At 57.6% G+C, this 22,002-nt stretch overlaps 1 protein-coding gene across 1 annotated transcript; it reads left to right on the top strand.

The window, feature by feature from the left end:
- The first annotated feature begins 977 nt into the window (after positions 1–977).
- Positions 978–15,576, top strand: SLC4A3 (solute carrier family 4 member 3). The gene is given in 24 exon segments (XM_032278049.1): positions 978–1,370; positions 1,529–1,672; positions 2,032–2,197; positions 2,770–3,047; positions 3,210–3,325; positions 3,782–3,981; positions 5,599–5,747; positions 5,893–6,073; positions 6,500–6,635; positions 6,886–7,069; positions 7,486–7,585; positions 8,031–8,215; positions 8,883–9,108; positions 9,286–9,504; positions 9,916–10,064; positions 10,237–10,431; positions 11,141–11,383; positions 11,744–11,833; positions 12,294–12,460; positions 13,075–13,153; positions 13,155–13,329; positions 13,764–13,933; positions 14,118–14,291; positions 15,275–15,576. Coding segments are annotated over 23 exon segments (3,711 nt in total). The 5' UTR covers positions 978–1,370; positions 1,529–1,621; the 3' UTR covers positions 15,353–15,576.
- Positions 15,577–22,002: the final 6,426 nt, after the last annotated feature.

The raw sequence follows: 22,002 nt of genomic DNA, 5'->3' as shown, positions 1-22,002 counted from the left end.
AATTTTGGGGGACACAATTCAACCCCCAACAGCTGGGTCTCCCATTCTGAGTTCTGGGGCATACTTCACATGCTCTGCCTGGGCACAGCTGATTCCCACCCTGGGAATTCCCACCTTGGGACCTGCCCTGTGAGACTTAGGAGGACAACACATCTCTTTCAGTTAAAATTTTGTCTGTGGCTTGGAGAGTCACCTTCAATATACGGATAATGATGCCCAGACCTGTTGGCAACCTGCCTCCCAGCTGTGACCATGGCAGGTGAACCAGCCTCCCTGAGTCTCCACTGTCCACTGCCGACCAAATGGGAATCCTAACAGCTACTCTTATTATTATGCCTGAGACAAGGCTGCCAGTTAGAGAGGGCCTACCTGGCAGAGGGCTGTGAGCACACACAACACAATGTGGGCGGCCAGCAGATCCTAGCTCCCTTCCCCTTGGAAGATTATGCACACAGAAAATCTTTCCTTGGGTTGAGCTGGGATCTAGATGAGGCCAGGGGTCAGACAGGGTAAAGTACCAAGGTCACAGGGCTGTTACAGACATGGCACTGTGTAGAAGTCCAGTTTTACTGATCTCAGGAGAGGGGCCGATTGGGGTCCAGTGGCTCCTTCCAAAGACCTTTTGCCCTTGGAAAATGAGATGTGACCTCAGGGATGGGGGAGGAGGGAGAGGAAATGTGAAAACGGAGCCACAGAGTCTTAGAGTTGGATAGAACTTTGGAACAGCCCTATTGCAGGCCCCTCTTGCGACAGCTGGGGACGCTGAGGCCGGAGGAGGGGAAATACAGTGACAAGGTCAAACGTTGGTTGGGTGGTGCCTTGCGACAGAGGCCAGGGCTTTGAGGGGGCATAAGCTGTACTGGAGCTGCAAGGGGAGGTGGTGGGTGCTTCTAGGGGTCTGTGAGCTCCGTTTGCAAGACTGGAGGGGCCTGTGTCTGCGGAGGGGGTGGTTTCCAGGGCTCTGGAGGGGAAGGGAGGGGAGGCTAAAAGCAGGTGGGGGAGTGAATCTGGGGATTGTGGGAATTTCGGGCCGCGCCCCCGCCCCCAGCCATGCGTGGGGCGCCTGGAGAAGGGGCGCGCGGGCAGGTGCGGTGCTGCGGGGCCCGCGCGTGGGGGCCGCGCCGGCCGGGGCGGGGTGAGTCACTGCCCGCCCGCTCCCATTGTGCGGCCCGGCGGCGGCGGCGGAGGTGCGGAGCCGAGCGCGAGGAGGTGGAGCCGCGGGCTGCGGGCTCCGGCGCCTGCGTCCGCCCGGCCAGCCCGGCTCTGCGCCGCGAGAGGCCGGACGGGAGCCGCGGCTGCGCCCCCGAGCGAGCGCGGGGGACATGGGGCGCGGCGGCCCGTCTGGGCCTCGCAGGCTCCGGAGCCCCGAGGTACCGCGGGGCGGGGCGCGCGGGTCAGGGCGAGGGCCCCGGGCTGTCCCGGGCGTGGCTGGGCCTCCGCGGGGCGCTTGGGCCGGGTGCGGGCGTCCGGCTCCCGGGGGGTGGGGGGACGCCATCGCGAGGATCCTGACCCCGCCCTCCTCCCCCAGGGCTCCCCGCTAGGCCCCCTCAGTGGCCCCTCCTTCTCACCCGGGGCTCGGGTTCCTTAGTGAGCGACAGCGTCCCCAGCCACCTCCCCAGCCATGGCCAACGGAGTGATCCCGCCGCCCGGGGGCGCCTCCCCCCTACCCCAGGTGACCGGCGCGCGCGGGGGCGGGGGAGAGATCGGGGAGGAGAGGGGAGGAACCTTAGGGTAGGCAGAAGTGCCCTCTGGCCGACCCCAGGACCTCCCAGATCCATGATTGAGCTGGGCTGGGGTTATGGAGACAGAGGGGGCTTTTGGTGTTTTCCAGATCCGTAGCCTTCTCTCTCCTCAAGCTCTGGGAGCCCAGAGAGGGTGGTTTGTGAGATGCTGACACAGGCCTGGGCTCAAGGGGAGGGGGCCCGATGGTGCGGGAGTCTGCTGAGCTCACCCAGCTAGGGCTTGGAGTTGGCGTGGGTGTGGGGCCTTCATGGGTCAGGGGTCGTTAGCAGAGGCCGTCTGGGCCTGCAGGTCCGGGTGCCCTTGGAGGAGCCCCCTCTAAGTCCAGACGTGGAGGAGGAGGACGATGACTTGGGCAAGACCTTGGCTGTGAGCAGGTTTGGGGACCTCATCAGCAAGCCCCCGGCCTGGGACCCCGAGAAGCCCAGCCGCAGCTACAGCGAGCGGGACTTTGAGTGTGGGTAGCCTGGGGACCCCTAGTGCGGCCGCCCTTGCCACCATCACCATCATCGCCACCATCACCGCGCTCACCTCCGGCTTGGTCACCCAGTGCCATCCTGTGCCGGACACTGTGCTGGACTCTGTGCGGGGCCACATGCCGTTCGGTCATCCTGCCTCCCCCACCCATCGCCTGTCTGCCTGCCAGGGGAGGTGGGCCCCAGACCATGGGAGAACTAGGGAGCCAGGCCTGGGCCCTTCCACGGTGACCTTCCACTTCCCCTTCGGCCCCAGTCACTCCCTCCTTGTCCCTCCTTAGCTCCTTCGACTCTGCGTTTCCCCTCCTTGCTGTATCATCTCCCCCCACCCAGTCCCCTTCATGACCTTCCCTTTCCATCCCTTCCCTCCTCCTACTCCACCGGACCTCATCAGTGACAGGCACTTGGATACAGGTGTTGGGGGGTCATGGCCCTGGAGGAAGGACTAGGGTGCCCTTGTTTGCGGCCTTGAGCTGGAAGGTGTGTGTCCCTCGGGTGGGGAGGACCCCCCTTTCTGCTGTGGGGGTCTCAACCGGATCTCCTGCACCCCCAGTTCACCGGCACACATCCCACCACACCCACCACCCGCTCTCAGCGCGCCTGCCTCCACCCCACAAGCTGCGGCGGCTGCCCCCCACCTCTGCCCGGCACAACAGGAGAAAGAGGAAGAAGGAGAAGACCTCTGCTCCCCCCTCCGAGGGGACCCCTCCCATCCAGGAGGAGGGGGCAGCTGGAGTGGATGAGGAGGAGGAGGAAGAGGAGGAAGAGGAAGGAGAATCTGAGGCAGAACCTGGAGAGCCCCCACCCTCAGGGTCCCCACCGAAGGCAAAGGTAGGGGCTTCCCTTGGAGGGGTGGCAGGTCAGGGGTCAGGGAGGGGTGCAGGGAGGAGGGGAGGAGCACATGATGGGGTCCTGTGTGAGACTGGAGGCCGGATGGGGTTGGGGCTGCATGGTAGGTTGGGGAGGGCCCCAAGGCACATTCTGTGTCTGCAGTTCTCCATTGGAAGTGATGAGGATGACAGTCCAGGCCTCCCCGGGAGGGCTGCTATCATCAAGACCCTGCCCTCGGTGGGCCCACGCACTGACAGGAGCCCCCAGCACTCCGGCAGGTACTGGCGACAGCCCCCACTCAGCAGGGCCCTGCCCAGAGCCGCAGGGTCCAAAGCGCTGGCAGTCACCTCCTTCCTGATCCGGAGGAGTATCCTCAACTCTGTCCCTGAGAGAAGGGGAGCAGGGTGGTAGGAGGGGGGTGGGGATCTCTTCTCTGTCCTTACAATTTACGGGGAGGAGAGAACAAGGGGGGAGAAAAATGGAGAAGAGCAGAGTGAAGAGGTTAGGAGTTCCTCAGGAGAGAGTGACATAGTGGAGAGGGCGAGGAGAAGGATGGAGGAAGCGCGGAGCCTTGGGATGGGAAGAGGGGGCCTGGGTCAGCGTCCTTTTCTGTCCAGGAGGGGCCTGGGTCTTGTGCTCAGGGTCCACTCCAGGCCCTTCTCTGAGCTGGGGGACAGTGATGGAACCACTGACCTGGCCCTGTCAAGTTCAAGGCTACTGTGTTGCCTCCCCAGCTCCCCCAGCCCCCGGGCCAGGGCGTCCCGACTCGCTGGGGAGAAGAGCCGGCCCTGGAGCCCATCGGCCAGTTATGACCTTCGGGAGCGACTGTGCCCAGGCAGTGCCCTGGGCAACCCAGGTGGTCCAGAGCAGCAGGTGCCCACAGATGAGGCGGAGGCCCAGATGCTGGGTTCTGCAGACCTGGATGATATGAAGAGTGAGTAAGACCTCGTGGCAGCCCCCACGGTTCACTGCGACTGACTCTCAGCCTGCGAGTGACCTTGGAGAGGCTGTGAGCTGTCCCCCACTCAGGGTTGAGTCCTCTCTGAATCCCTGTCTGCTGGGATGTGGCCAGTGATGGGGAGCTCACTACCTCACCCAGCCACCCTCTCTGATTGCCAGAGCTGAGATTTCCTTTCCTGACACTTCAAGCCTCAGTCCTGATTCTGTCCTCTGAGTCACCCCTAGAAAATGGCAGCTCTCTTTTTCACAGCCTTGTATCCCTCCCCAGGGCCCATCTTCTCAGGGTGAACCCTTTGTCTCCTAGCTCTTTGATCCCCTCCAAACCAGACCCTGAGTCTGTGCCACTGCTCCAGACCCCTGCCTCTCCCTGTCAGGACCCCTCACTCCCATCCCACCACCCTTGGCTGGGCCTGGCTGTGATCTCGGCACATTCCTTCCATCTTATCAGTGCCCTGGTTTCTGTGCCACCTGTCATCACCCATGGGGCTCTGTGCCCAGGCCAGGGGCATCACTGATCCCTCCTCCTCCTCGGAGCCCCAGTATGTGGGCGGGGTAGGGGGGAAGGGTAGGGCTTTGAGCTCAATACGTCATGGAAAGTTGCCAGGGCCTGAGGACAGGGACAGGAACAATCCGATGGCAGCAGTAGCAGTGGGATGGGGGGTGGGGGAGGGCATGTTTACAGACCCAGGGTCGGGGCTGGACTCTTCGGGGAGCAGGCTTGTGGACGTGGGGAGTTGGGGTCGGGAAGCTGTGCCACCTTCGGCTCTGGTTGGACAGAGGCTACCTTGTCCAGGCCCCCACCTTCAAGGAGAGACGAGGGGTCTGGTAGGGAGCGGGAGCCGAGGTCTTGGCCACCGGGAGAATGACGAGCCCACTGGAGGAGGACCCTGAGCCCCATGGGGCACTAAGCCCTGGGTCTGGGGACACTGGAGGCCAGGACCCTGGGAGGGATCCAGCCCCCAGCCCTCGAGACTCAATGGCCTCAGAAGACTTAGAGATGTTTGTGTTGGACTTTGAGGATGGTGGCCTATGGGAGTCCATCAGGGGCCAGCTGGGCCCCTTGGCAGGGCCACTAACTTGTGAGTAACGGGGCTGCTGGCCTTTCCTTGACTGCTGCTAGCCTGGGCGGGGCAGGTGGGAAGAAGGGAGGGAAGCCCTGCCTGAGCCTGTTAGGCCGTGTACCTTCAGGGAGGGGACATGGGCATTGAGAGAGGGCTCACGGAAAGTGTTGGGGGCTCAGTGCCTGGGGACTCTGGCTCAATGCCAGTCATGGGACCGCAAATGGAGAGGGAGGTGCAGCCACCACGGCAGGGGCTGGAGGGTCTGGCTGGGGCTGTGGACGAGCTGGGTCTGCCTTTGGGTTGTACCTTGGCTGGTGGTCCTGGGTGACCATGGGGCTGTCCTTCCTGCTTTCTGAACTTCAGTCTTCTTATCAATGAAATGGCCACATGGGATTATGTGGTTCCTGTCGGCATGGCTCCTTGGTGACTATAGAGCTCACCAAGTAGATGGGTTGGGTAGAAGGAGCTGGGCCATGACCCTGAGGCCCCCAGCTGCCCCTGTGGGACCCCCAAGCCCATCTTCTCTGCAGGTCACCGACTGGAGGACAATCCTGGTGTGCGGCGACACTTAGTGAAGAAGCCGTCCCGGACGCAGGGCGGGAGGGGCAGTCCCAGTGGCCTGGCCCCCATCCTTCGCAGGAAGAAGAAGAAGAAGAAGCTGGACCGGAGACCTCATGAGGTCAGAATGTTGAGTGGGTGGGCCTGTGGCTTCCTCAAGCCCCTCAGCCCCAGAGCCCTCCTCTCCTTACCTTCCTGCCTTGCCCCGTTGCCGTGTTCCCTACACCTGGCGGCCCCCGGGCCCTCACCCATGGCATGCCCCCCAGGTGTTCGTGGAGCTGAACGAGCTGATGCTGGACCGCAGCCAGGAGCCCCACTGGCGGGAGACGGCCCGCTGGATCAAGTTTGAGGAGGACGTGGAGGAGGAGACGGAGCGCTGGGGGAAGCCCCACGTTGCCTCGCTCTCCTTCCGCAGCCTGCTGGAGCTCAGGAGAACCATCGCCCATGGTAGGGACTCCCAGGCCTGGCCTGGGGCTGCATGCCCTCTTCACGGCCACAGAGTTCAGTCTGTGCCAGGCTGCTTAGCTCCCAGGGACACTCCCTGGAGTCCTGGGCCCAGGCAAGATCCAGCTGCCACTTGGGACCATGTGGTCCAGTTGTCTGGGCAGCCTGTGAGCCCCAAGGGGCAGTGCTGTGTTTGGTGCGTGCAGTCAGTCAACACATGGCTTCCCCTTCCTTGGTGAGGAGGGGCCGTGCCCTCATTCCTGTGCCGTTTTCACGGCCCCTCTCTGGCTGGCCTGTGGCAATATGGAGCTGTGTACACTGGGCGCTTTGCTCTTACAGCACATTCGCCTGCTCTTAGGGGTCAGGCAGAGTGGGGGGAGATTTTTCCTGTCTGATGGGATTGTGCCCTCTCCCTGGACTGTCCCCTAGGAGCTGCCCTCCTGGACCTGGAGCAAACCACCCTGCCGGGCATCGCACACCTCGTGGTGGAGACCATGATTGTATCCGACCAGATCCGGCCGGAGGACAGGGCCAGCGTCCTTCGTACCCTGCTGCTGAAACACAGGTGCCTGGGCGGGCGCCTGGGAGGGGCCTGGCTGGCGCAGCTGTCCTTCCAGCAGCACAGCCTCTCCCAAGTGGCTCTCAGCCTCTACTTGAATAAGTGACAGAGAGCTCATTTCTATCTTTTGACACCTCCAATCATTAGAAAGTTTCTTCTGAGGCAGAGGGACGGGGGCCCTGACCCTCCCCTACTCGTGACCTCAGTCTACCGTGAGCCTCTCATCTTCTAACCTGCCTTACCCTGCGCCTTTCAGCCATCCCAACGATGACAAGGACAGTGGCTTCTTTCCCCGAAACCCATCGAGCTCCAGCATGAACTCAGTCCTGGGGAATCATCACCCAACTCCCAGCCACGGCCCTGATGGGGCGGTGCCTACCATGGCTGATGACCTGGGGGAGCCAGCCCCGCTCTGGCCACATGACCCTGACGCCAAGGAGGTCAGTGCCCTTGCTCTGGCTTGGGCCCGGGGACTAAGAGGGTGTCCAGTTTCCGTCGAGGTCATCAATGACTTCACTGAGCGGGTTGGGAAGGTTGGATTCCTGGCACCATGCTGGGCACTGGGGGACCTAGAGGAGACCTGCAGGAGGGGTCCCTGCCCTGAGACACAGGAAGTTTGAATGTGATGATGTGGCAGACCCACAGGAGCTGTTTAAACAAGAGAAGGTGGCAGTGGGGGGCATTGAGTCAGGGTCCACATCCCAGTCGGTGGCTCCCAGTGTAGGGCCAGAGTGCCGTACCTGCCCACTCTGGGAGGGAGAAGCAGGTCTCAGACCCAGGGCTGGAGCCAGGGCTGGGAGGGCCTGCCACGGCCTCCGGTCTGGGTCCCAGCCCTATTCCAGTTCTGCGTCCTCAGAAGCCCCTCCACATGCCTGGGGGAGACAGTCACCGGGGGAAAAGCCTGAAGCTGCTGGAAAAGATCCCCGAAGATGCTGAGGCCACCGTTGTGCTTGTGGGTAAGGAGGGCCGGGCACTGGGGTCAGGGTCTGCAGCGTGTGTGTGCCTCTCCTGGGGGCCTGTTTTTTTGAGTTCTGGCCTGGAGGCCGCCTCCTCCATCTCCCTCCAGCTTCCACCTGGCCCCTGCTCTTCCTCATAGCTGGTCTTAGCCCACCCCTTTCTTTCCTAGTCCCCTGCCTGCTTCCTGTCCAGTTTTCTGCTGTCTTGGACTCATGCAAGTCCATACAAGAGCAACCCTTCTTTAATACCCTGAGTTTCCATCTGCTGGTGAATTGTCATTGGTGTACATATAGACACATAAGTGAATAGCGCCCCTTTAGACTGGGGTTTCTTTGTGCAGTATACAACCTGCTCAACTATACATGATAGTCCTAGATATCCACTCCAGGGCCTGCCTTGACTGCTGCCCTTTGCCCAGTGCCCTGTGCTTTCCTCTTCCCCTAGGTTGTGTGCCTTTCTTGGAGCAGCCGGCGGCAGCCTTCGTGCGGCTGAATGAGGCTGTGCTTCTGGAGTCTGTGCTTGAGGTCCCTGTCCCAGTCCGCTTCCTCTTCGTGATGCTGGGGCCCAGCCACACCAGCACCGACTATCACGAGCTTGGACGCTCCATTGCCACCCTTATGTCTGACAAGGTTGGGTGCAGGCCGGCTCTCTAGGCCTCTTCTCCTAGGCCCTGCTTGCCCCCGTCCCTCTCATTGTCCACAGTGGTGCCTATAGAGGCAAGGGTGCTAGAGGCCCCTGGGTGGAAGCCATGCCCTGGAGTATGGTGGGGGAGCTGTTGGCCCAGGGGGAAGCAAGAGCCCTGAGCTGTGACTGTGGGAGGGGGTGGTGACATAAGGGGAAAAGCTCAGACTCCAGAGCTTTAGATGTGACACGGGACTTGAACAGGATGGCTGGATGTGCTGGTCTTTGCTGTGGCTTCTCCTGGGATTGGATAGGAGGGTCCTTTAGCCAGGGGCAACGTTCACAATATTATCAGCCTGCAAGGTGTGGCCGATCCAGTTAGAATGGCTCTGGAAGCCCCTGCTCTGCCAGGCGCCACCTCTTTAGCTGTGGCACGTGGAAGGCTGGCGTCTCCTAGGGGAATGAGGGCACCTGGGGCTTCAGGGCGGTGGCTTGCTGGCCTGCAGGGCTGGGTGTCAGTGTTCCAACAGCCGATGCTGTTGGACTGGCCCAGTATCTATGGCTGAATGTCCCCCCTGCCCGTAGCTCAGTGACACAACACTCCTCCCGCCATGTCTCCCTCCTGGAGGCTCCCTTGGCCGTCCCTGAGAGTCCTGGCCCTCTCATTGCCCCCAGCTGTTTCATGAGGCTGCCTACCAGGCGGACGACCGGCAGGACCTCCTGAGCGCCATCAGCGAGTTCCTGGACGGCAGCATCGTGATCCCTCCGTCCGAGGTGGAGGGCCGAGACCTGCTGCGCTCCGTGGCTGCCTTCCAGCGAGAGCTGCTTAGGAAGCGGCGGGAGCGCGAACAGACCAAAGTTGAGATGACCACACGGGGCGGCTACACGGCCCCTGGGAAAGGTCAGACCCTTGGGGGCTGAGTGTCCCTGACTCACACTCCCCTATCCCAGGGCCCTGAGGCTGTAACCCCAGCCCTGTCCTCCCGACTTCTGGAGTCCTTTGCGTCCCTGATCCCAACAGCTTGGGGCCTCCAAGACAGAGGGAGTGGTCTGCCCCAGCAGCCCTTTTTTCCCCCAGACGTATCTTTGGAGTTGGGGGGCTCCGAGGCGACCCCTGAAGATGACCCCTTGCTGCGGACGGGCTCGGTATTTGGGGGGCTCGTGCGGGACGTGAGGCGCCGGTACCCGCACTACCCCAGTGACCTGCGAGACGCCCTGCACTCCCAGTGTGTGGCTGCCGTGCTCTTCATCTACTTTGCAGCCCTCAGCCCTGCCATCACCTTCGGGGGGCTGCTAGGTAAGGGGCAGGGGCTTGAGGAATTGAGGGGCTCCTGCAGTCCCTCTTGGTCCCGGTGTCATTTGTAGGTTCCTGGGTCTGGGTGTGATCATGTTAGGGGCCAATAGTTAGACGTGCTAGCAAAGGTGTGAGCACCTTAGAGACATGCTGGGTCACGGAACCCCAGGGATCACCTCTGGGGGCTATAAAGTGAGAGGGCGTGAGGGAGGTGTAAGGCGTGGGAGTCCTGTGATCACCACTGGGGGCTAGCGGGGAGGGTCTGGGAGCAATGGGGTATGGAAGGGCCCTGTCTGTCACTCTAAGGGGCTGCCCTGCTTTTGTTGGGAGCCCCAGTTTGGGACAAGCTAGACGAGGAAGGGGGCAGATAGACAGAGCCAGGCTAGGGCCATCCTGCTGGCCTTGCCACCGCAGGAGAGAAGACCGAGGGGCTGATGGGTGTGTCCGAGCTGATTGTGTCCACTGCTGTGCTGGGCGTCCTCTTCTCTCTGCTGGGGGCTCAGCCACTGCTTGTGGTTGGCTTCTCTGGGCCGCTGCTCGTGTTTGAGGAAGCCTTCTTCAAGGTGAGGGGAGCCTTGTTCGCTGTATCCATCCTGCCCCACACTCTTCCTTACCCAGGGGATGGGTCCCTGCATTCTCCCTCCTCTTCCTTGGAGTTCACCCACTGCTCATTCCAGGGGCACTGACGCCCAGAGCAGGACACCTGTGGGTAACCACCACTCCCAACCCCCCCAGTTCTGCCGAGCCCAGGACCTGGAGTACCTCACTGGCCGGGTGTGGGTTGGCCTCTGGCTGGTGGTCTTCGTCCTTGCCCTGGTGGCCGCTGAAGGCAGCTTCCTGGTCCGCTACATCTCGCCTTTCACCCAGGAGATCTTCGCCTTCCTCATCTCACTCATTTTCATCTATGAGACCTTCTACAAGCTGTACAAGGTGGAGGTCCAGAGAGGTCTTGGGGGTGGCAGAGATGGGGGTGGACATTGCCCTGGGGAGGACAGCATGGGAGGGGGAAGTATGGAGAATTGGGGGACAAGGAGAGGGACTGTGTTGGGAGTGAGGGGTTCTAGGGACACCCTAGGCTAGGTCTGAGCTGAAGGGGAGGGAGTCAGACCCAGAGGGCAGGTGCCAGGTCACAGCTCCAGGCACCTGGTTGGAGGCTTAGTAATAAGGACTCCCCTGCACAGGTATGTGATGGGGAGGGTGCTGCCAGTGCTGAGGGGCTGGGTGTCCTTGGGTCACCTTTTGTAGAGGAGTGTGTGTTTGTGCAGTGTGTGAGTATGGTGTAGTGTGTGTGTGTGTGTGTGTGTGTGTTTTATGTTGTGTGTGTGGTGTGTGTTATGTGCATATGCATGTGCATGCTGTATGTGTGTTGTGTGTTGTATGTGTTGTGTTTTGTATGTAGTATGTGTGTCGTGTGTGTGTTGTATGTTGTATATGTGTGTTTTATTGTATGTGTTGTGTGTTTTTTGTGTGTGTTGTGTGTGTTTCGTGTGTGCGTGCGTATATCTGTGTGTGGTGCAGCTGGATGTCCGTACATTACTGCTATTGAGGGGTCACCTGCTCTCTCTCAGGTGTGCTGATGACGATGAAATCAGGTCACCTGCCAGGTAAGTGACAAGGCACCCTTGTTACCCACACACAGGTATTCACAGAGCACCCACTGCTGCCGTTCTACCCCCCTGAAGGGGCCCTGGAGGGGTCCCTGGAGGGGTCCCTGGAGGCTGGTCTGGAGCCGAATGGCAGTGCCCTGCCCCCCACCGAGGGCCCCCGCAGCCCGAGGAACCAGCCCAATACGGCACTGCTGTCACTCATCCTCATGCTCGGGACCTTCTTCATCGCCTTCTTCCTGCGCAAGTTCAGGAACAGCCGCTTCTTGGGGGGCAAGGTGCGCAGCTGCTGGGTGTGGAGCCCCCAAGAGTCCCCTAGTTCCTGCTGTCACTGCCAGGCTCAGTTCCCCAGAGAGACTGCACCCCTTCCCCAGTCAGCCCTTGGACCAGAACCCAGCCTGGGCAGCCCCTCGCCCCATCAGAAGCCTCTTCTCTGGGTTGTCTTCTTACCCTTTGCTCAGAGAAGTCCAATCAAGACAACAACCTCCCAGGCTGCGCTGGCACCTGTGGGGTTGAGAGGCAGGTGGGGGCCTTTGGCTCCAGCTTGGACCCAGGCAGGCCCAGGGATGGTAAGTCCCATGTGAGCCTGCTGACCTCGCCTCCACCTTCTGCCCCTTCCCCGACTGGCCCCTCTCCAGGCTCGCCGCATTATCGGGGATTTTGGCATCCCCATCTCCATCCTGGTGATGGTCCTGGTGGATTACTCCATCACAGACACCTACACGCAGGTGAGGGAGCCTGAGTCTGTGGCAGCTGCTCTCACCCCAAGGCTAGGAGAGGGAGCCCCTCCTTGGGCTCTGGGGTTGGGATCGGGCCTGAATCCAGCTCTCCTAGGGGAGTGGCTACTGTGGGTGGTGGGGCTGGGGCTTCCGGCCTTCCCGCCTTCCTGAGTGAAGAATCCAGTGGAAGCAGGTGTGGGGCTGGGAGCAGAATGACAGGTACCTCACACAGGTCCTAGCAAGCTCTGGGTCTCAGGGAGGAGGTGCTCCATTTCCCTGCCTTCTACTGGATCCTTGGAAGGACAGTGACTTTTAGAGGATGCAAAGCTAATTTCCCCCAACCTGTTCACACCCCAACTCCCCCCCCGAAGTCCTGGTATTGGAGATGCAGGTTGGTGGTAGCAATTGCTTCATGGGCTTTCTAGCATGGGGCGGCTGTGTCCCTTAACCCTGTTTTCCTGCCATGCAGAAGCTGACAGTGCCCACAGGGCTCTCAGTGACCTCTCCTGATAAGCGCTCGTGGTTCATCCCACCACTGGGCAGTGCCCGTCCTTTCCCGCCCTGGATGATGGTGGCAGCTGCTGTCCCCGCCCTCCTCGTCCTCATCCTGATCTTCATGGAGACACAGATCACAGCGTGAGAGGGCTGGGAGGAGGAGATGGGAGGGATGAGGCCAGGCTCTTGCCTCTTTGGCTTGGTTTCAGGGTTATAGCAGAGACATCATTATCAGTATTGGGGGGCTGGGTAGGTAGGAACTGGTGGCAAGCCTTGAGGAAGAGAGTGTGTGTCGAGGAGCTGACAGGGGTGAGGAGGAGCTGGGGGAGGAGCAGGGAGCAGTGGCAGCCAGGGCAGGGGCACGGCTTCCCCGTGATGGTTTGACATGACATCTGCCTGTCGCCACCACTGTTTGCAGGGTGGCACTTGACAGTCTTCAGAACACTCTAGCAGTCTAAGCTTGCACTCAGGGATGCTCTCATGTATCTAATTTTGGTTAAACCACAATAACGTGGTAAGATCTGGCATCTGGCTTTTGTGGTGTTTTAAATATTCACAGTATGAGAATTTGGCTCACATTTGCTTCAATGTGAGAACCTCAATTTGGGAACTTGAAAGAGGAAGCTGGCAGTCCTGGGAGAACTGTTGTCTGCACGTCCTCTCCCCATCCTCTGGTCTCTGTGTGCCTGCCTGTTTCTGTCCCCTTCCCCTGTGGGGCCAGCCACACCCAACCCCTCCCCACCCTCTCTCTCTAGGCTCATTGTCAGCCAGAAGGCGCGGAGGCTGCTTAAGGGCTCCGGTTTCCACCTGGACCTGCTCCTCATTGGCTCCCTGGGGGGGGCTCTGTGGGCTGTTTGGGTTGCCGTGGCTCACGGCGGCCACAGTCCGCTCTGTCACCCATGTCAATGCACTGACAGTGATGCGCACTGCCATCGCACCTGGTGACAAGCCCCAGATCCAGGAGGTGCGGGAACAGCGGGTCACTGGTGTGCTCATCGCCAGCCTCGTGGGTGAGAGCCCACCTCCACCCTGCACACCCCTCCTCCTGGGGCCCCATGGTCTTATATCTTCTCTATCCGAGGCTTGACCCTCAATCTCCCAATGTGTCATGTGTTGCCCTCAATCTGACCCTCAAACCTGCTTCCCAACACTCCCTCAGCCCCTTCCTCCCCGAGCCCTTTCCTGGTTCTGTCCTGCCCCCTCTTTTCTTGTTCAAGGTGATGAGGCCAAACTGATTGGCCTAGTGGGTCCATGTCACCCACCCACCAGGCCTGTCCATCCCCAGGGGCTGTCTGAGGGTTGGCAGGTCTGTGTCACCTCCTCCAGGCCTATCCATCCTCCCAGGGGCTATCCAAGGGTTAGCAGGTCTGTGTCACCTCCTCCAGGCCTGTCCATCCTCCCAGGGGCTATCCGAGGGTCAGCAGGTCTGTGTCACGTCCTCCAGGCTTGTCCATCGTCATGGGGGCCGTGCTGCGTCGGATCCCATTGGCTGTGCTCTTTGGGATCTTCCTGTACATGGGGGTCACATCCCTGTCTGGTATCCAGCTGTCCCAGCGTCTGTTGCTCATTCTCATGCCTGCAAAGCACCATCCCGAGCAGCCCTATGTGACCAAGGTAGGGCCAGGAAGCATGGGATGGGGCAGTGGGGTGACAGGAAGGGGATCCAGAGAGATCTGGGGGCATCAATGGATGGGATGAATATGAAGGAGAAGTTGGGACCTGGGAGCCAAGTTCCCTATGATGTGGGTGGGAGCAGGCCGGGGTGCTGTGCGCTGAGGCCCACTGGCTGCTCCCCCAGGTGAAGACGTGGCGGATGCACCTGTTCACCTGTATCCAGCTGGGCTGCATCGCGCTGCTCTGGGTGGTCAAGTCCACGGCGGCCTCACTCGCCTTTCCCTTCCTGCTGCTGCTCACGGTGCCTCTGAGGCATTGCCTTCTGCCCCGGCTCTTCCAGGACAGGGAGCTGCAGGCGGTAAGTGGGTGGCCTGGGGTGGCAGTATTAGGGCAAATGGGCACTGGGTTGCAATCTCTGTTTGGCCACCCACTAGTTGTGGGTGTTAGTTGTGTAACTTCTGTTGCAAATTATCTCACCTTCCGAAATCTTATTTTCGCCTGTATGATAGGGGTAATCATAGATCCTACCTTGTAGGACCGTTGCGAGGGTCAAGTGCTAGTCCATATAAAGGCCTGAGGATGGTGGTTTTGTACAGGAGCAGGCACGGAGCTTCTGCACACAGCTGTGCAGGCGGTACCTGACCAAAAACACACAGCTGAGGCCACAGGGGTGATGTGGCACTGGCGTCCACCCTAAGCCCTGTTTTTGTCTAGAGGAAAAGATATCTTTTTTTTTTTTTTTTTTTTTTTAGTGACTGAGTCTCGCTGTGTCACCCAGGCTAGAGTGCAGTGGCGCAATCTCAGTTCACTGCAACCTCCACCTCCCTGGTTCAAGCAATTCCCCTGCCTCAACCTCCTGAGTAGCTAGGATTACAGGCGCATGCTACCACGCCCGGCTAATTTTTTTGTATTTTTCATAGAGATGAGGTTTCATCGTGTTGGCCAGACTGGTCTTGAACTCATGATCTCAGGCAATCCTCCCACCTTGGCCTGCCAAAGTGCTGGGATTACAGGCATGAGCCATTGTGCCCGGCCATGAAAAATCCTTTTGCAATGTATCCTACTCAAACATGGTGTACAAAGGTACCACAGCTACTAGAAGTGGCCTCAGGAAAGAGATTCATAATAATTATTATCACCAGGAGGGGCCAAGTGTCTGGTCTGGGAGGTGACCTGAAGGCTTTGGCCAAGGGCAGTGCTGCCACCCGGGGTCATGGTACTTGCAGACAGGCCCAGGAAAGGTCGGGGAGCAGGGAGGGCTGCAGGTTGGAGGAGGAGGTGGAGAACAGGAGGGGATGAGGATGCTTCCCTGCCTCCCCCAACCTTCTGCTCCCTCTGCAGCTGGACTCAGAAGATGCTGAACCAAACTTTGATGAGGATGGCCAGGATGAGTACAATGAGCTGCACATGCCAGTGTGACCCTTGAAGACAGTGCCCCTCAGATACCCCAAGACATTAGAGATGGACACCTGGGCCCGGGGGCTCCTCAGGACTCAGAGATGTGCCTGGAACCACACCTGATGCCACGGCTAGAGTGGCCCCCGTGACTTCTGCCTGGGGCGTTGATCTCGCCTCTCCTTTCACAGACCAGACCGGCACAGGCTTTGAGCTCATTATAACCACACTCCTTGTCTCGTGTCTGCCTCACTCTGTTGGTTCCATCTTTGGTTTGTCAGGTCATACTTATCCATTTGGAGTTGGAGAATTCTATTTTCAGGGTCATCAAAACCAGGGAGAGGTTTGAGCCAAGGACAGAGTCCTTGGGAGAACAAGAGAGAATCAAGACCACAGAAGGCCAGAGCTGGGCTTTATCAACACCTCCCAGGCCCCTCAAGTGCAGCTGGGGAGCGGGCGGTGGCGGGGGGCCCTCAAGGGTTAACTCAAGGTCTGCTCAAGGTCACATGCCCGTGAATCTAGCCCCTGCTTAGCAAGGGGGGAGAACCAGGGAGGGGAGGGGAGGAAGTTGCTTCAGTGTAGCCACTGGGGAAATCAGAGCATCTCCAGGGGCTGTGTGGCCACAGAGGGAATGGAAAATGTCTCTCTTCTCCTTTTTTTTGAGACAGAGTCTCACTCTGTTGCCAGGCTGGAGTGCAGTGGCGCCATCTTGACTTACTGCAATCTCTGCCTCTCAGGTTCAAGCGATTCTCTTGCCTCAGCATCCCAAGTAGCTGGGACTTACAGGCATGAGCCACCACACCCAGCTAATTTTTTTTCTATTTTTAGTGGAGACAGGGTTTCACCATGTTGGCCAGGCTGGTCTCAAACTCCTGACCTCAAGTGATCCACCTGCCTTGGCCTCCCAAAGTGCTGGGATTAAAGGCCAGAGCCACCGCGCCAGGCCTCTCTTCTTTTCTTGATGTCTGGCCTTCGGTGGAACAGAGATAGCAGCCCAATCCCCTAGACGCCAGGGTGGTGCTGGATTTGGGGTCCCTGGACCATTTTAGCTTCTGCTGGCTTAGAGAGGCAGTTTTGGGATTCCTGAGGCCACTCCTTGTGCAACAGTCTCTGTTTTGCCAGAAATAACCTGGGATACTTGAGGGGAGCGGGAGCCCATTGCGTCATAGTTGCTAGGCAACCTCTAGAGTGGAGGAGAGCATTGTCCCCCGTTGCCCTCCGGTGGCCGCTCTCGCATGCTGCAGGCTCTGTCCCGACTGAGGAATAGCAGCACTGCCACCTGGTGGATCCGCGGTGCTCAGAGAGCCCATTCAAGCGCATCCAGTTCCTCCGGGGGAGACCAGCCAGGACAGGCAGGTTCCGTGTTCCACAGCCCTGGGCAGCTCAGGGCATCCAGGGCCAGGGATCCCTCAGCCTTGAATTAGCAGTTTCCTCCCGAGCTGGTGCTGCTCCTTTCTTCTCTTTTTCCCATTTTGCTCCCCAATGTGCTGAACCCCTATCAACTCTAGTGGGGAAGGCACCAAGAGGTAGAAGAGGAGACGGAGACCAGCAAATGAGACATGGGGTTTTATTTGGACTTACATACACGGGACAGAGTTCAGCAGTAGTGAGCGGGGCAGAAGAAACCAAAACCGATTGCAAAAAGCATTTTCTATAGCATTTCCACTTACTTAGCACCTTTCCCTAACAACCTCCGCCTGGGGAGCTTCATTCAACCCAGACTTGGGCTTTGATTTCCTGAACGCCAGTGTTTCACGGTCCAGGGCTCAGATGTTTCTGATAGACAACGAATCTCCAGGTCGGCCTCTCCCAGATTCCCTAGTTTGGAACACACATTCAGGCGCGTCTGCCACGCAGGGCCATTCTCAGGCTGAAGTGCCTGCGGTCAGGTGCGGTTACCATACACTCCCAGGTGTTCAGGCCAACCGCTGGTGCCCCAAAGCTGGTCAGGAGATAAGGGACAGGCCACCGTGAGGCTGTTTGTTGTGTTCCTAAGGAAGAGAAGAGCCCTCCAGCTGCCCTGGATTTTCGTCCGGGTGTAAGCATTTATTCCAGTCCACCCTGTCTCCCTGGGTCTCGGGTGCCATGGTGGCTTCTAACTACATCTAGCCTCTCCCCTGGTTTATGTAAGGACAAGATTCCTTTTCCTTTAGATTGGCCAAGGCTGGGTGGAATTTCAAAAGAACTGTGCCAAGGAACAAAGTCAAGGTCAAACGCAAAACCTAGAAGGGACATTCCAAACACAGATGGCAGGGGCCACTCAGACAAGTTTGGTTGCGAGGCTTTGCACATGAGAACCCTGGTTCCTTCCCAGAGCCCTGCTCTTTCTTGGGGGCCTGGATGCGGGCATGCACCCCTGTTTGATCTCCGGGATTCCTAGACCCCACAGGAAGAAACCTGCACGTTTTCCAGCCCCTGCAAGGAAATGGCAATGTGGGCTCAGAAAGCTGGATTCCTCATTGGACACAGATGGTGTCAGTCATCTCTGCTTGGCAAATAGCTGTGAACTGTGGGTGTTCCTCCACTGCAAAATGAAAAGAGGGGTGGGGCCTTCTGAAACAGGGAATGCGTCCTGGTCCTGGCTGGTGGGTCAGGGTGGCCTCCAGCAAAACTAGGTCTTGAGGCCTCAGAGCAATAGGTGAAACAGCTTGTGAGGGAGCTTGACAGCCTTAGTCATTTAAAGACCACCCCATCCATGCCAAAGGAGGGCAGCTGTGGTTTAGGAAGGGCAGGAGGGAGGCCAGAGTCAGCTAACATTCTGAGCTCACCCAGCTCATTCTGGGGGAACATAGAGGGTTGAGAAGACCCAGTACTCTGAAGCAACCCAAACGGCTGCCAGGGATGGAGACCCAGGGGGATAGGAGAGAAAAGAGACCCAGCTTGGGTGTGTGACACAGGGGATGACAAGACATACGGGAAACCCATAGAAAGGCAACTGGGCCTGGCCCAGGGCCTGGCTGGTTAGAAAGCATGTCATCTGGGGACATTCAGAGTTTGTCCTGAAGCCCTTTGTAGCCCCTGTGTTTCCTCTTTCTCTTCACTAGGTCTCTGACCTTCTCTCTTGAAGGGACCCTCAACTGGGGCCCTCTTCAAGGTACAGAGGAGAGTCAGTGGAGGGGAGCCCCTGATGGCCCAGCTCTGGGGGGCTGGACAGGACAATTACTAAACGAGCGACAAAGGCCATTGTATTTTTGGACATCCGGCCTCTCTGCCATCTGCTCTGGACTGGAAGCAGCTTTGGGAGCGTGCACGTGCATGGCCCTTCAGTAAGGACATCTGGCCTGTCGCCATTTCCCCCACCCCTTGCTGCTTTCTGAGTGGGGTTATGGCCACATCTTGGGCGGCTGCTCAAAGCTTTCATTATCCCTGGACAAGTTCAAGCCCACTTCAGGCCCTGAGGAGTGCTAGCTCGTTCTTTTACTGTGGGCAAAGAGGGCGGCTGTCACTTTCTTGTTCATGCTGAGGATTCAGCTCACTCAAGATATCTGATGCCCTTGTGACAGCATCTGGCTGTCAGAGCTCATAGACCATCTGCTGGGATTGCCCTGGGCCCGTCCTTTAGGGCACAGAACGTGGCAATAATGTGTCCCGTTTGGCAGCCTGTGTGACATTTCTTCTTGTATCATATCAGGTGACTCAAATAATGATCATGCCTGTTGACACTTGGAGCTCTCACAGGGAATTCTGAGCAGCAAGGGGAAGGTGACACAGCACTCAAGGGCACCTGCGCCAAGTGCTGCCCGTGCAGCTGGTGATTAAGCCATTGCCGAAAACAACAATAAAACAGATTCTGGGCAAGTAGGGAATGGTGGATTCAATCCAGTGTGGCAAAAAAAGGAAATGCAAAGTGAGGAATGTGGTTTCCAGATAAATAAATTATATAATTGTGATTCACCATTTGTGCAAAGAGCAGACTAGTGTTTGCAGGATTTATGTTCTGGAAGAAAGATTTAATATTTGAGCCTGCTGCTGAGATTAGTTTTAATTTTGCCGGAACTCTTTCTTCTTATTGAACAATGCTTTATTAAGTGTTGACTAAGCTGACAGCCACTGGGATGTTCTCTGGATGGTGGATGAGTCACAGTTGGATTTGGGAGATGGGGAGGAGGAGCAGGGAGCTCTTTAATGCCTGTAATTCCAGGGGCAGGGCTCAGGACCCTGGGAGAGGAGGGACAATGAGAAGTTGGGGCACAGCTGGAGTTGGGGAAGGGGTTGGGAGCAAGAGGTCAGAGCTGGTGGGAAGGCGGGGTGGGGGGAGCGAGGGGAGCAGGGAGGAGGGTGCAAAACCAGACTTTCATTTGCGAGTCCCTAAGCATACCCTGCCATGCCGCCTCTCTCACTGCATCTCACCATCGCATGTTCTTGTCTGTCTCCCTCTAAGCTGTGAGCCGGACAGGGACCTGGCCTGAGTCTCTTTTGTACTCCTAATGCTTGCCACAGTGCCTGGCCACAGGGGTGTATGGAGGGCAAGGGGGTGAGCAGGTGGCAGAGAAAGAAGTACCAAGAGGTTGCAGACTCCGCCACATTTAGATCCAGTGAGCTGTGCATCCTCATCTGTGATAACTGGTTATCGTAAGAGGGAACATAGTGGTCCTTGCGCTCTAGGGCCACTGGGGAGCTCATGCAGCTTTTCCGGGCTTGGGAGAGAGAAGGTGGGTGGGGGAGGCTTAGGAAGCACTCTCAGGAAGTGGTGTCTCTTCCAGGGACATCCAACCTAGACTGTAAGGTCTGGAGCAGCTGGTCAGGATTTCAGGCTCTTGAGATAGGTGGAATTTTCCCACGAATGTTCCACACAGCAGACAGCATTTTAAATTTAATTTTATTATTTTTATTTTAATAGGTTTTTGGGGAACAGGTATTTGGTTACATGGATAACTTCTTTAGTGGTGATTTCTGAGCTTTTGGTGTACCCATCACCTGAGTAGTATACACTGTAACCAGTGAACAAATAACATTTTGAAGTAACCAAGTTGTGTCAACAAATACAAAACAGCAAGTCCTCCAAACTACTGAAAAGAGCCCAGAGCTGGGGAACATTTTTCTGAGATCAGAGGAGTACCCAGGCAGTGTTTCCCCAGTGGAGAGGGATATCAGTAGTGGTGTGTGCGATGTTGTTAGATGTGGTTTGGATAGTTTAGCTGTGACAGATAAACTATGTATTTTCATGTGTTTTAGAAAAAAATACAATGAGGACTTGAGCCCCATAATTTTGCAGACAACTCACTTAAAAATAGTGAGTTGATTTAAAGAAAAAGTACTAAGTTAGGCAGGATGTGGTGGCTCACACCTGTAATCCCAGCACTTTGGGAGGCTGAGGCAGGCGGATCACAAGGTCAAGAGATAGAGACCATCCTGGCCAATGTGGTGAAACCCTGTCTCCACTAAAAATACAAAAATTAGCTGGGCGTGGTGGCATGTGCCTGTAGTCCCTGCTGCTCGGCAGGCTGACACAGGAGTATGGCTTGAACCTGGGAGATGGAGGTTGCAGTGAGCTAAGATTGCACCAGTGCACTCCAGCCTGGTTCAGAGTGAGACTCCATCAAAAAAAAAAAAAAAAGAAAGAAAAAGTACTAAGTTTATAACTGTACAGTTAGTAGGCATATAATATGGTTTGGATCTGTGTTCCTGCCTGTATCTCATGTTGAATTGTAATCCCCAGTGTTGGAGGTGGGGCCTGGTGAGAGGTGATTGGATGATGGGGGCAGATTCCCCCTTGGTGCTATTGCAATAGTGAGTGAGGTCTCATGAGATCTGATCATTCAAGTGTGTTGCACCTCCCCCCTCTCTCTCTTGCTCCTTCTTTGGCCATGTTAGACATGTCTGCTTCTCCTTCATCTTCCGCAATGATTGTAAGTTTCCTGAGGCCTCCCCAGAAGCAGAGCCACTGTGTTTCCTGTACAGCCTGCAGAACCGTGAGTCAATTAAACCTCCTTTCTTTATAAATTACCCAGCTCTAGCTGTTTCTCTCTCTGCCTCTTTTTTTTTTTTTTTTCGAGACAGAGTCTCACTGCACCCAGGCTGGAGTGCAGTGGTGCGATCTCGGCTCACTGCAACCTCCGCCTCCCGGGTTCAAGCAATTCTTGTGTCTCAGGCTCCCGAGTAGTTGGGATTACAGGTACATGCCACCACACCAGGATAATTATTGTATTTTTAGTAGAGACGGGGTTTTGCCATGTTGCCCAGGCTTGTTTTGAACTCCTGACCTCAGGTGATCCACCCACCTTGGCCTCCCAAAGTGCCAGGATTACGGGTGTGAGCCACTGCGTCTGGCCCCAGTTTCAGCTTTATAGCAGTGCAAGAATTGACTAATACAGCATATACAGGAAGAAATTGTGGGAATGCCAGGAAAAGGTCTACAATGTTAGAAATCATGGCTTCAGCCGGGCGCGGTGGCTCAAGCCTGTAATCCCAGCACTTTGGGAGGCTGAGGCGGGGGGATCACGAGGTCAAGAGATCGAGACCATCCTGGTCAACATGGTGAAACCCCGTCTCTACTAAAAATACAAAAAATTAGCTGGACATGGTGGCGCGTGCCTGTAATCCCAGCCACTCAGGAGGTTGAGGCAGGAGAATTGCCTGAACCCAGGAGGCGGAGGTTGCGGTGAGCAGAGATCGCGCCATTGCACTCCAGCCTGGGTAACAAGAGCGAAACTCCGTCTCAAACAAAAAAAAAA

Source organism: Sapajus apella, unplaced genomic scaffold (assembly GCF_009761245.1).
Source record: "Sapajus apella isolate SASKATOON/1434 unplaced genomic scaffold, GSC_monkey_1.0 scaffold10, whole genome shotgun sequence".
Lineage (NCBI taxonomy): Eukaryota > Metazoa > Chordata > Mammalia > Primates > Cebidae > Sapajus > Sapajus apella.
The sequence above is the reverse complement of the archived record's forward strand: the minus strand, read 5'-3'. Positions and strand labels throughout refer to the sequence as shown.